Here is a 13,417-nt window from a genome sequence, read left to right on the forward strand (position 1 = left end):
AGCCCAAAATCAAATGTTGAAATAAAAACTTAAATTTTAAAATGAGTATGTTAGGGTGCCAACACTTGTGTCTTCAGTTACAGTTACCTCAAGAAGGATGTGATTTTCAAAGAACTGTAAGATCACATCCATTGTACATCTGGTTTAGTCAGATCTCTCAATCTGCCCCACCACCTTTCAAATTAGAGCATCCAAAATTCAAACAATTAAGGGGAAAAAAAATCTTGGTCAAAATATTCTGACACAATGGTAACTCAAATAATGCATCTAACCAATGCATACAACAATTGTTTCTATGTGTTTCATTCCAGATGCATTTAGTTCTAAAAACTGCTCTCCAAATTTTTACCATAAATTCCAGAATGGGAATGATTATGACATGCAGTCACCACCACAATCACCACAATTAATGGCTCCCCAATAGTCAACCTAGAATGAACCCAGGCAATTAGCTGCATAGAACATCATGCAGGTTTCATGTGAGGTAACTACTTTGACGAAGTTTGTTTCCAGATGGACAGCGAGCTGTCCTCAATGTTTTGTATAAATACCAGATATCTGGTACTTTATCTCCACAGAAAGTCAGGATAAAGTGATAGCATGAACCTCACGAGATCAGTTATTGCATAGTGTACACAGATTGTTTTTATTTATTTTTTCCTACAGAAGCAAAGTACGGGTTTCCCTTCCCCAACTTGTGCTGACAGAGAGATATAAGAAAGGCATGAAGTGCAAACTTTTCTCCAGGCCCACCTCATTCTGTTTTTCACCCTTCCTCCCTCCCAATTTGAAACACTTTTCTTTCTGCTAAGGGAGGTGACTGTTGGGTGCTTAGTGTTCTCACCATATTGAGACTAAAATTCCTGGATTTAAATATATACATCCATTTATGTATATTTATTTATATTTATATTTTTACATATACCCATTGTAAAGACTGTTCAATGGAGAGACAATAAGACGCAATCAGTTTTGACAGGAATAGGTACTTGCTTGTATGACTTTTTCTCTAGCATTTTATTTTTTCTCCTATCATACTCCTGTCTACAAGCTGGGAACCCCAAATAAACCTATATCCAGCAGACTACATTAGACTAGACTGCTGTTTTCTCCTGTGTCATTCCACAAGGCATACATAGTGCAGTGAAGCAGACTCAATGCACACAACATTGTCCATAGCTCATTTACATTAAGAGCCTAAACAGTAAGGTTTCTCCTCTGGATTCAGCTATTTCTGTTCTCAAACTTCGGGGAAATTCAATCTACAGGCTAAAAAATGGAGATGCAGAGTGACTAGAAAGACCACAATTCAGGTAGATAGATTATTAAAAAAAAGTATAAAAATTTATCTGTCATCCTAAAGGAAAAAAACAAGAGACCTCCCTTCCACTGTCCCCTCTAATTTCCAGAAGCTCTTTGTAACTAAATTATAAATTACTCATTTGAAAAATTCTCATGCCCTTTCAGTACAACTAATTTAAGAACTTAATCATTTCTAAAGCCACAATAAGTTCTATAAGCACGTATCTCAGGAGGCCTTTGAAGAGGTTAGAACCAGCCAAAGGCAGGTTTTCCCTGTAACTTCCTAATACCCGCTCATTATGAATAGTTTTACATCTAGCATTGAAATACAAAACCTGAAGGAGATTATTGTAAATTAACTGCTGTTTGATCAGTTCAGTAGGTAATCACATTTCTACTATGAGCAAGGAAGGAAGCAGAAGAACTGACTGATAGTAGACGTTGGGTGTAGCCACAAGGTATCTAGCATTCAGATTTGAAGATATGATCAGGCACTTTTGGAAACACGACAGCTGTCATGAGATTATTTGGTACTGTTCCCCCCACTTCAGTGGCACTGAAGTTTACCCAGGAAGCGTTGCAGTGTAATCCTCACGACACTTTACAAGTACACCTATCCTTCTCTGTACTTGCAGAAATGGAAGAAAAACTGATTAAAGTTCTGATGGTAACAGCTATTTAATCTCTCAGGAACTGTCACGCTCAGTGATGCAAAACTCAGAGAATCAACCTATTGCCTCCAAACAAGCATCACACTCTGTGAACTCTGGAACAGTCCACACATTTAAAGGAACAGAGGTTTTCGTTATTTTTTTTTAATGATTAGCTTCAGCTCCCGTAAGCTAAAAAGCTGGCTTTGCCTTTCATTAGAGGTAATCAGAATATAAATATTCCAACGAAAGCAGGTGTTTTTAAATTTGACATTTGGGCGGCAGGGAGAGGAAGATTTCTCCCAACCCTTGAAAAACACCAGATGGAAAGGAAACTTGGTAAAAAAAAATTCAGTGTAACTCACTTGGATTTACACTTTTTCATCGTTCACAAAGTACTCAACCTCATACTGTTACAGGCTTCTAAGGATAACCAAGACAGTGAATTATGAAAGGGAGAAACAAACTGGACACAAACTGGAACACAGGAAGTTCCATCTCAACATGAGGAAAAGCTTCTTTACTTTGAGAGTGACAGAACACTGGAACCGGCTGCCCAGAGAGATTGAGGAGTCTCCTTCTCCAGAGATATTCAAAACCCCCTGGATGTGTTCCTGTCCAGCCTGCTCTAGGGGACCCTGCTCTGGCATGGGGGTTGGACTACATGATCTCCAAAGGTCCCTTCCAACAAAGGTTTCCCATAGCGGCACAGGAAGCCTTCATCTTCTGTCCCCGAATCTCTCCTAGCTGGTCGGATGAAGCCAAGGCCATGGCATTGCACACTAAAAGACAGTCCCGGTTCCACAGCCCTGCAGTGCAGTGATACTTCCTGCGCTCTGCAGATGAGCTGCACCCAGCCTGAACATAAGGCAGCTCCTAAAAAAATCATCATTACTTCCTTCCTCACTCCCAGAAGTCTGATTTCTATCCAAGCTGTAGTTTATCACCCAAAGATCACTTTAAATTCTATTTTCCAACCAAAAAAAACTAGGCCTCTAAAGAAATAGAAGACAGAAAGTTTAAAACTAAACTTGATAATGACCTATGAAAGTTACTAGTGAAATGGCTTTTTGTGGTATGAAAAGGAATATTAAAGAAGCTTCCTTTTTGTCCCCAGACATCTGTCTCCTTTCCTCCTTACTCACACCCATCCTCTTCTGAGTATTTTAGAGACATTGAGAAGCTTTCACGAATGCAACTGAAGTGGGAATTACCACTCATGAACACCCTTCTCGAGGAAAATATTTCACAGGATCAAATCCTAAACTGTTGTTATGAACCGAAAAAATCCAACTTGTCAAATTTTTTCCTTCTATATTTCTGCTCTTGGTGAGCTTGGAGAAATACTAAGCCAGTTCACTAATCAAACATTAACTGGACAGTTAATCCTTAAAATGGGGCTTAATTTCATTAATGGAAAAAAATTGGCATGGGCATATGCCTCAGTCAAATCAGAAATAGTTGTAAACAACAGAATGGAAAGAAATTTTTGAGTCTCACTCCCAGGGGCTGCTCTGTCCCAGGAAACAAGGAAAGTCAGCTGCGGTACCGTTCAGATGTATTGTTCTTTTTATTTCCTTATTCTATCTTCAAAATACACCTTTGCAGCCATCCTGTAAAGGTTATTTTTGCATTTTTAATGTCTCTTGCATATAATGTCCACTTACACAAAACATATCTTACATGGTTTTTAGTTTATTTCTTACGTCTTCCAATACACTTCTAATAAATTTAAATGGCATGTGTTTTTCTTCACTTGTATTAGTATTAAATTACCAGCTTTTTAGATGGGAAACCAGTCATTAGGCTATCTCAGCAGCATTGTATCTGTCGCTAAACATCTATGCTAAGGTGATAAGAAGATGATTATTATCATACTGCTACACTTCATGACCACCTTCCACGATACGTTACTTGTCAGACGTTCGCATTCTTAAGGGAGTGCATTTAAAAGCTGTTATTCATTAATCAAATGTTTCATTTGTTTGTGAACAGAAACTCTGTGATCCAGAAACAATGGAGTGCAATAATCTGCATACAGTTTTGCCTGAACGTCAATTCAGTCAGCTTCCCAGCTACGCAATATTAGCGATTTTAAGTGCTTGGGGGAAAGTATCATGTCTGCATCTTGGCAAAGGCTCCTTTCTCATGCAGTCTTTAATTTTACTCCATTCAGACCATCAGGTAGGGAGTTCTTGGTTTTATCTTGGTTTTATCTGCTTTTATCCAATCTCATGAGAAGGCAACATGCGTTATCAAAGCAAATTGCCCATCACCACTGAGATAAGGCAGGGTGTTAAGAAGAGTCTCCCATTCTGCTCACTGGGTTTACACACTCCTAAAAAGATTAAATCTGTAACAAATATTTTCCTAGCGTGGGATGAATCAATGATGATGCCAGATTTTTAAAAAGTTGCATACTGACAGAGCAGCTGAGTAGGATTTTGCTTTGTGACAATTCTTATTGTTTACACTGAAAGAAATTATAGGCAAATACATAAATAACAAAAATATGACTCCCATGACATGTTTCATAAGTTACTTAAAAAGTTACATTCCTTAGTAAATTACTTGGAAAATGAATGGCACAGCAGATGAACGCTGTATTTTACTCAACAGCAATAAAAAGTCCTTTTTTTAAAGAACGGCAATATATGTCTGTACTCGCTACTGATATCATCAGTTTGAAATTACTGAATTATGGCAACTTTAATGCACCGTGTGGCATGAACACAAAAATGTGGAAAATCCTGGGCCTCGATTTCTTCCTCATGAAGAAATTACAGGACAAACTTTCTGATGACTCTGTAACTTTACCTGACCTGTTCATAAGTTTGCAAAGGGGTACGAACAGTGATGTCTGGTGTTTAATTGTGCATTAATGAAATTAATTCACACAACCTTAATTTAATTAATGAATATTTGTTCAAATGAGCTTCCTGTCGTCTTTCCAAATTTTAATGTAGGACATTATTCTGCATATTGCCAGAAGAAGTAAGCTTAGTAGTGTAATCATCCTTTCCCAGATAACTGTGTCACTGAAAGACCACATCCTTGGATATCTCTCTCGTTTAAGAAGACGGTAAATGACAAAAATCCTGTCCGGTCATGTTCTTAGATTTCTTTTAGAGGCATTTTACTGTTGCACCAGGGACTAATCTGAACGAGCACAGAAACTATATCTTTTTAACTTCTCTTGCAATAGTCATCTTCCCCTGGCTCCTAAAGGAAAGGAGGAGTTAGTCGGTATAATCCTGAAAGCAAGATGGGGGAAATAAAATATCGGGGAGAAAAAGATTTCATGCCCAAAGACCTGCCTTCCAATTTTATACGTGTATTTCACATTCCAGAAAAAAAGCAACTTAACACTTTCCTGCATGACACTGTGACAACAGCTGCCTGCCTGGGGTCGCATCCCCATCGCAGGCACCGCGCAGACCATCGCTTCTCTACGGCAGGACAGAAGGTGAAGGGGCAAAGAGCATCACTGGATCTATCTGGGCTGCCAAGAATACTGCCAGGAGAGTAACGACTTGCCTCATTAACAATGAAACTAAAGAAGTCTGACTTTTTACTGCTTTGTGGCCTGTCTTTATGCCTCCCTGCCCTACTATACCCCTGTTTCTCCATAACTCTGACATCCACTTCCCGCACCTGCAGTTCTTGACACCACCTTTTCCACAATACCTCCAGAAACTGCATCTCTGTCTCCTAACAAATGTGATAGGAACCAGTCTGTGATCCAAATTGTTTTTGTGCAGACATGGTAACGCTATCAGCATTATTAACTTAGGATGGTAAAAAAAAAATTATGCCGACCCCGAGTTGACCTATTCATAAGAATAATTTTTTGTAGTTCTGTTTTTAAGTTTCTGAATTCAGTGAGGTATAAAAATAAAGTAACATAAAAACAAAACAAAACAAAACAAACAAACAAACCAGAAAACACCTCTCAAGTATTTTAGTGTCACATAAAGGAAAACACCTGCATTGAATATTCCTGTGGCTTGGGCCACGATAACCTATTATGAAAAGCCTGAGACATTTGAGAGCTCAGCATCCTAATTCCTAAATACCATCTCTGAGTTAAGCATCCCACTAGCCTCCTGCACTGCAAATATATTGTGCTGTCTACCCATTTATCAGCCTCTCATATCAGTGCTTTTTACTATGCAGCACTCTGCAGTATGGTCTTCCTGAATTCAATGACAGTCTTTCCACACCCAAGCAACATCTCTGCAGCATCTCTCCGATACCACGTATGCAATGAATCAAGCTGATCAGCAAAAACTGACCTCTCACTTCTCTGTTTGGCTTTTCGTCCTTAGACTGGGAGTACCCTTGAATTCTGGTGAGCAGCTCAGATATGGGAATTGCTACTGTAACACATAATGGAAATTTCAAGATCTTCATGTGCCAGGTTCTCATTTTGCAGGGGAAATTCCAGTACAAGTGCAGGGACACTAGCAGCAGATTTTATCTGTCTGAAACTTTACATACACTCTTTAATTAATCACCTTACATTTCATATATAAAACAAACAACAAACAAACAAACAAAACAAAAAAAAAATCACATAAAACATTATACGGAAATATACAGAAATATGCTGGGAAGAAATCAATACACATCCACATACAGCAATCTCATAACGATGGAGGAGGACAAACAGGAGAATCCAAGAGGAAGCAAAGGCAACGGAAGGAAGGATGCAGCACCTGTGGGATTCTGTAGGAACAAGATTTTGGTACATTTCCAATTTTTGAGTAAGAGATAAGAAAGCATCTTGTGCTTTTCTAAATAAAATATTTGCCTGTTTTAATGCTCTCATACACTAATATACATCTTGTACAGATATTAATTTTAGAGATAATGTATCTTTTAATTAAAACTGCAATTTTTTTAAATGGGTGACTGATACCCTGAAGCATATTGGAGTCCCATAAAGTATCTTTCCAAATCTATTATTTTTTTTAATCTCTACATGTTGATTTAAAAAAATCTAATGTCTATATATGATTATTTGCTGTTGTAAAGAATCTAGTCCCAAATGATTGACTATTTATTTCTAAAATACACCTGAAAATTCCTGTCAACTGTATCAGGTTTATAGGGTTTGGTACTTTGCTTTTTTGCTCGACATTTCTGTGTTCCAGACAGAGTTTTAAATGTCTTGTACTATGTAGCATAGGCGATTATGGTGCGGTGAACATCTTTATATGGGTATTACAACACCAAATCTGAAGTTAAAACAGAATTATACGTATTACTCTGACTAATACAATTCAGAAAGAGAAGACATTACCTGTTTCTTTGAGGGAATTTTTTCCTCTAACTAAATTTTAAGTAACTAAAACTTTATCCAGTGCTGAAATATTACAATGACAATATCACTGACTACTCTTCACGAAGAGCTATGTCCATCACAAAGAGCAAAAGATCACCCAGCTCTGGGTGATCAATTGAAAGATCAGTCCTGCACAGAGCAGGCCACCGATAGCCTTCTGAACCCTGAAATGCAAGGTAAGAAATTCCCTTAATAGTACCTGTTACTTTTATGTAGGCAGAAGAAAACATCTGAAACTAACCACAGTTGCTGTTATTGGTACTAAATCCACTTTATGTTCCTCTTTGATATCAATCCTTTAGATAACAGCTTATTTAGACAGCTACTGCTGACTTGAAATCAACAGGAAGCATTAAGGCTTTACATGAGCATATATGTTTTTTACAAAACAACCGTCACGTAGTTGTGCAGTTACACTTCTCATACCACAGCTTCTTTTTATAATACCTTCTCCAGCCACTAAATGCATCTTCCCAGACAACTAGCATTTCAAAGTGTCCACCAGCAGCCTGCTTCAATAAATATAGTTTCTTTTGCTTTCTTTTCCCCCCAAATAAAAAAACCAACGTGTTTCACAAAATCAAATCACGTTGTGACAGAGGGGCTACACAGGACAGGAGCAGGTTACCAGACAGAGATCTCTCAGCCACTAAGGAGAGAGGAAACAAGCATTGCACAGTGGTAGGAAGAGGAGCTCTCAGCTTTAGACACCAAAATGAGAGGTTCAGAAGATTTCTTCTCTGTTCAGGATGAGCTAGAGATGAGATAACTCAGTGAGACATTCTCCAGCACAATTAGCAGTTCTTCTAGCTACCCAGGATCTCCCAAATGAGACAACAAATGCAGCCTCATCCTTCCCCTACACGCTGCTTTTGCCACCTTTGGACAGGAGAGGTAAATGCTGGATTAAGATTAATGTATGCCATTGTCAGCACATGGGTGAAATACTTTTACCTTTCTGGGAGATGAAATGTCTCCCAGGACTGTAGCTGCTGAGCTTAATTCCAGCCAGCAACGGGTGGTTGGGCTTCAGGGAACTCACAATTAAGTATTGCATCTGACCATAAAATGGCAGAGGCCTTGCTTCTGGTTCAGCACAGACCTTAGATAACAATGAATCAAAATAAACATATCCCTCATTATAAAACTAGTTTTTAAACAGCATGGTAAGACTTGCATACTGCTGACTTGCTCAAAGAACAACATTGCGCAAGGAAGCTAACTATAAAAGGTTTTGCTGAACATACACAGTCACTATGTCTTCACCAGGAAAAATAAAAAAGCGATTAAAAAGAACAGATTCATCCACAGGTAAAAATTATTAATAATTAGGAAATCAACAGAAAGTAATATAAGCACAAGCAGGAATAGAAGACGGCTACCAGATCAAAAGGAATGGTCTTCAAACCAAACCAAACTAAAACAAAAAAACTCTGGAGATGTAAAAAAACAAAAACAAACAACCCACCTATTATTTTAGGATATAAAAATTACTCCAAATATTTAGAAAAGGAAAAGGAAAAGAAAAAAACAAAAAGACAAAAAAAAAAAGCCAGAAAAAGAGAAAAAGAAAAGGACAAAGAAAAAAGAGAAAAAGAGAAAAAGAAAAAGAAAAAAGGAAAAGGAAAAGGAAAAGGAAAAGGAAAAGGAAAAGGAAAAGGAAAAGGAAAAGGAAAAGGAAAAGGAAAAGGAAAAGGAAAAGGAAAAGGAAAAGGAAAAGGAAAAGGAAATACCTTACACAAGGCTGGTAGAATTTCTGGTTTGACAAGGCATAGCAGTAGAGAAACTGAGGTCATGCCTACATTCACAATCAAGAGGTGAGCACAACTCTTCAGGCTCACAGCACACTCATCTTCACAAGTTTCATAAAATGTGAGCATCAGCTACCTATCAACAAAATTACTCTAAGATGACACACCAGAACACATTTCCTACTTCTGAAATTCAGCTGAAACCCCAGATTACCTCAAACGTGACAAAACAGACAGGCTTCTCTGTTCTTGGAGGACAGAGCTGACCTTTGCTAACCGAGCCACTAAGGACTAACTGAAATACATGGAGAAGATCTGCTTCTTGCGTTCTCCTATTTACAGGAAAACTCTCAGTGCAAATAATTACCAGCAATATGAGTAAAAATTCCTATTTTTGTGTAAGGGCAGATCAAGTGCACATCTATTCCTTAACTGAACAATAGAATAAGCTCTTGTACAGGTGCCTAGTTCACGAGACATCATTTCAGTTTCAAAGAAACAAAGGCCAATTCTGTCATTCAAAGCTTAGTTTGCCTTTCCTTTTTGTTTAACAGGCAAGCTACATTCTTATTGTTAGTTGTATGTAATCACACGTATCACAGATGTTCATATTACTAAAGTAACACATGATTTGTTCACATGAGTTTGTTGAAGAACAGGACAGTGACCGATTTGACACTAAATGGGACAGTTCATCTTACCTCAGTTAAAGATTATCTTCAGGTAGTCAGCAGCCCTTAAAGAATAAGTGATTACTAATATGCGCTGTTTTTTATTTGGGGATGAGTATCCCCTGGTTATCGCTCTTGGAAAGCTCCCACTGAAAGAGACACAGCTATCTTAGAGGAGAATACTCGCACACAACTGAAACTGGAAAGGTATCTTGGGATTAAACGCTACATCGCAAATCACATGTCAGCTTTTTCTTTTTTAAAACCACGATACAAACTGAAGCTGATATTTTCTCTCCTATGATAAACATCACAGAAGCATATTCATCTCCATTACTTAACAACAGAACCTACAAACTCCCGCTGATTTCTTTATCCATTTCTAAAGTGTAATTTACAATCCTGCACTGCAGATAAGGGTACACTGCTCACAAGATTAAAGTCAAGGTCACATATTGCGCATAGGCTGCTGCCTGTGAAACAGGGATCTGTTTCACAGACTCCATGTATATTTTTAGAAGGGGCTGCTGTAGCCATCAGCTAACAGCTCCTGAATTACAAAGCGAAGATAAACCTTGGCTTAAAAGGTAAAATCTAAGGCTTCTGCACCAAAACAGACAGAACCCTGCTGATTCAAGGAAGCAAAGTAGTTCCTTTTATCCCTTCACAAAACCTGAAGGGGAAATCCCCAACACACTCAGTACGAGCCTAACTTTCCTTCTGACGGAGCCAAGAGTCAAACTCCCACAGACTTTGATAGGATCACAGGTAGACCGCCTTTGAAAAATCTGGGTTTATAGTATGTCCTCCAGCAGCCGGTGTTCCCTACACACATCTGTTGTACCTTCTTCTCAACAGGCACTTGTGCAACTATTCATACTAGAACTACAACAGAAGCACTAGCACCTTACAGGCAAAGGTTTATGACACAGAAAAGGTTTCTGCCTTCCCTTAGTGGATGCCACCGAGTATCAGCAATCACAAAGAAGTGGATACACTGGTATGCAATAATTATTATTATCACATGCTGCTCATAAGAAGATGACACAAAATTAAGCATTAGGTTTAATTCATGGATATCTAGATGGGGACTCCAAAAATTCTGTTCACATAAAATGTGAGCAGCAAAATCTGGATTTTTATCCAACCTTAACAATGGAAAGAACTTTTGAGGGATGCCCCAAATAAACAGGCAGAGCAAGACACTACTGTTAACTACCTAAAAATAGAGATCATTCTCTTTTGCCTAGTGGAACTAGTTAAGATTGCTCTTTAGTAGAAGGGATTAAATTGCAGCACCTTTGTGAAGTAGGGAGACACCCAGCAGAGATTAACCCCATGAACAGCTACAGGTTCCTTAGTGAGTAAGTGTTTGTATAATCAGGACTCACCCATAAAGCTGACCCAAGGCCAAGAGGTGTAAAACTTCTACGTCATCCCCCAACATGCAAGTTTTGGCAGGTCACTGAAAATGCTTTTAAGTAGCTAAATGCCTGAAAGCCCCACTAATTTTTTGTAAGTCACTTGGAGAATGCCCCTTTACTTACTATCGCTGCTGCTACCCTATACATCAGCCACCTTTCCTTCACCTTATTTCAGCAAGACAACAAAGACCTAGAGCTTTAAAATCCATCTTATAACATCAACATCAGTGTGTCAAGACCTTCACCAAGTGGGGATACAGCTACATGGCTAAATGAGGCCAAGGAATAAGTACAAGCTTATCATCCACACTGCTCCACTGTCAGCCAGTTCCTGGACTCTGTCTTGGACTGGTCCAACTAGTCACCTCCGAGACAAACAGACCTGTAAGGCAGGGGACACTTAGCCTTACACACTTGGCCTAGGAATCTGCCCCTGGACACACTTCATTTGGCACTACCGGCATCACCTGAAGGCACAAGTTCTTGAGGAGAGGAGAGATGGTCCTGTTTTTAAGACAAGAATCGCAGACAGGACACCACGTCTAAGCACAGTGATCAGTTAAGGACACTGATCTTCCTCATGGAGGTGACAAGCTTTCAAGACGAATGTACGACGATTTATGAACTGAATAACACATTAAAATTCTGAAGGGGATAACAACAGGCAGAAGGAATTCACAACCTACGTCACCTTACCATAGACTATTATGTGATTTCAATTAGCTAATATTATGACAGGTTCTATTTTATACCCTATATTTGCTTTTGTTTATCTTTTTATGGAAATATTCTAAATTATCTGTGTGACCTTCATTTGGGAACCTGGACTGGTCCACCAGACATCATTCATTAGCAGATACACTTTATTTCAAAAGTGGGGAGCCTCATGAGAAACGAGCCCGATTCTGCGGAGTTTTGAAAGGTCATCTGCTTAAATGTCCAAACGATGTTTTGGTTACAAAACACCCACTTTTCAGAATCTTGGCCTGAATTTAGGAAAAGCAGTTTCTTGTTATCAAACTTTCACTGATGCAACTAATATGACTAATCCCAGACCATGGAATTAATTTAGAGAATCTCGGTTAAAGTTCCTCAAATTGCTGCTTGAAATTTTCTCCACATCCCTCTAAGAGGTAAAAGTGTGACTCCATTCCTTACTAAACACCCGTGTGTGAGAACGCCCGCTCTTGCATTCGATTACCAGAATTCCAAAGAAATGACAAAAAGGAGCAGTAACAACAAAACTCTTAATAGAAAGAGTAGCCGAAGTAACAGGTTCGGGACATCCAAACTGATGTTATTTACTCTGCTCTTCACTCCGTTTTTTCCCTTAATTATATTGAAGCGCTAATATCACAGGCATCGATACCTCTTCAAGTAAAATTGTGGTATATCCATCACGGTTAGATTTGAAGCAAACAACATTTAATGTTCGGGGGGGGGGGGGGGGATGTGTGGTGGATTTATATACCCAGCAGAAGTAGTTTACAAAGACCTGTCTAACCACAAACCTTTACTAGGCAAGGGCTGTTTTACCATTTTAATTTGATTTTTTTCCTCACTCTTCTTAATATCGTACGCGAGGAAGAGGGGCTGCCTCCAAACCCCCGCCGTGTGGCTGAAGTGGCTGCGGCGAGCGGAGGCCGGTCCCTTCTGTCGGCGCCCCCCCCCGCCCCACAAACCTCCCACCCGGGGACGGGGCCTGCCCGGGCCTCCCCCGCCCCCGTCCCGCCCCCCGCCGCCCATGCCCGCCCCTCACGGCAGCGCCCGGTCCGCGGTACCTCGAAGGCGGGGGAACTCTCGCTCCCGGAGGCCGGGCAGGCCGCCGCCGTACCCGTACTCGCAGCCGGCGGGGCAGGCGGCCTGGAAGGCGGAGAAGGAGAGCGACTCCCCCTTCGGCGCCCCGGCCATGCTGCGGGCTGCAGGCGGGAAGCGGGGGGAGAGAAAGTCAGGACAAGAAACACCGGCGCGGCTCTCGCCGGGCAGCGGGGCCTCCCCGCCGGCAGCGCTGCGGGCAGACACTGCGCTGACACCGGCCCGGCCCGGCCGGCCCTCGCTCCTCCCGCCTACCCGCCCCCCGCCGCCTGCCCGCCCTGCCCCGGGAGCGGCGGCGGGGCCCGGGGTTGGAGCCGGGCAGGGCCCGCCGCGGGCCGGCCCCAGACGGCGGGGCCAGAAGAGGGAGGCTGCGGCCGTGAGGCGGGCCTGGCCCCGGGCCGGGGCGGGGGGAACCACTCGGGAGCGGAGCCGTCTCCTGCCCATGGTCCTTGTCCGG

The 13,417-nt window shown here is 40.8% G+C and overlaps 1 protein-coding gene across 1 annotated transcript in view; it reads right to left on the reverse strand.

Annotated features, from left to right (window-relative positions):
* The window catches only part of MOCOS (molybdenum cofactor sulfurase), a 224,782-nt gene extending 211,566 nt beyond the window's left edge, over window positions 1-13,216 (reverse strand). Inside the window, exon 1 of the mRNA XM_063326280.1 lies at window positions 12,927-13,216. Within this exon, the coding sequence (XP_063182350.1) occupies window positions 12,927-13,056 (130 nt within the window). The 5' untranslated portion in view covers window positions 13,057-13,216. The remainder of the gene's footprint in view (window positions 1-12,926) is intronic.
* Window positions 13,217-13,417: the final 201 nt, after the last annotated feature.

This window comes from Chroicocephalus ridibundus, chromosome 2 (assembly GCF_963924245.1).
Source record: "Chroicocephalus ridibundus chromosome 2, bChrRid1.1, whole genome shotgun sequence".
Taxonomy (NCBI): domain Eukaryota; kingdom Metazoa; phylum Chordata; class Aves; order Charadriiformes; family Laridae; genus Chroicocephalus; species Chroicocephalus ridibundus.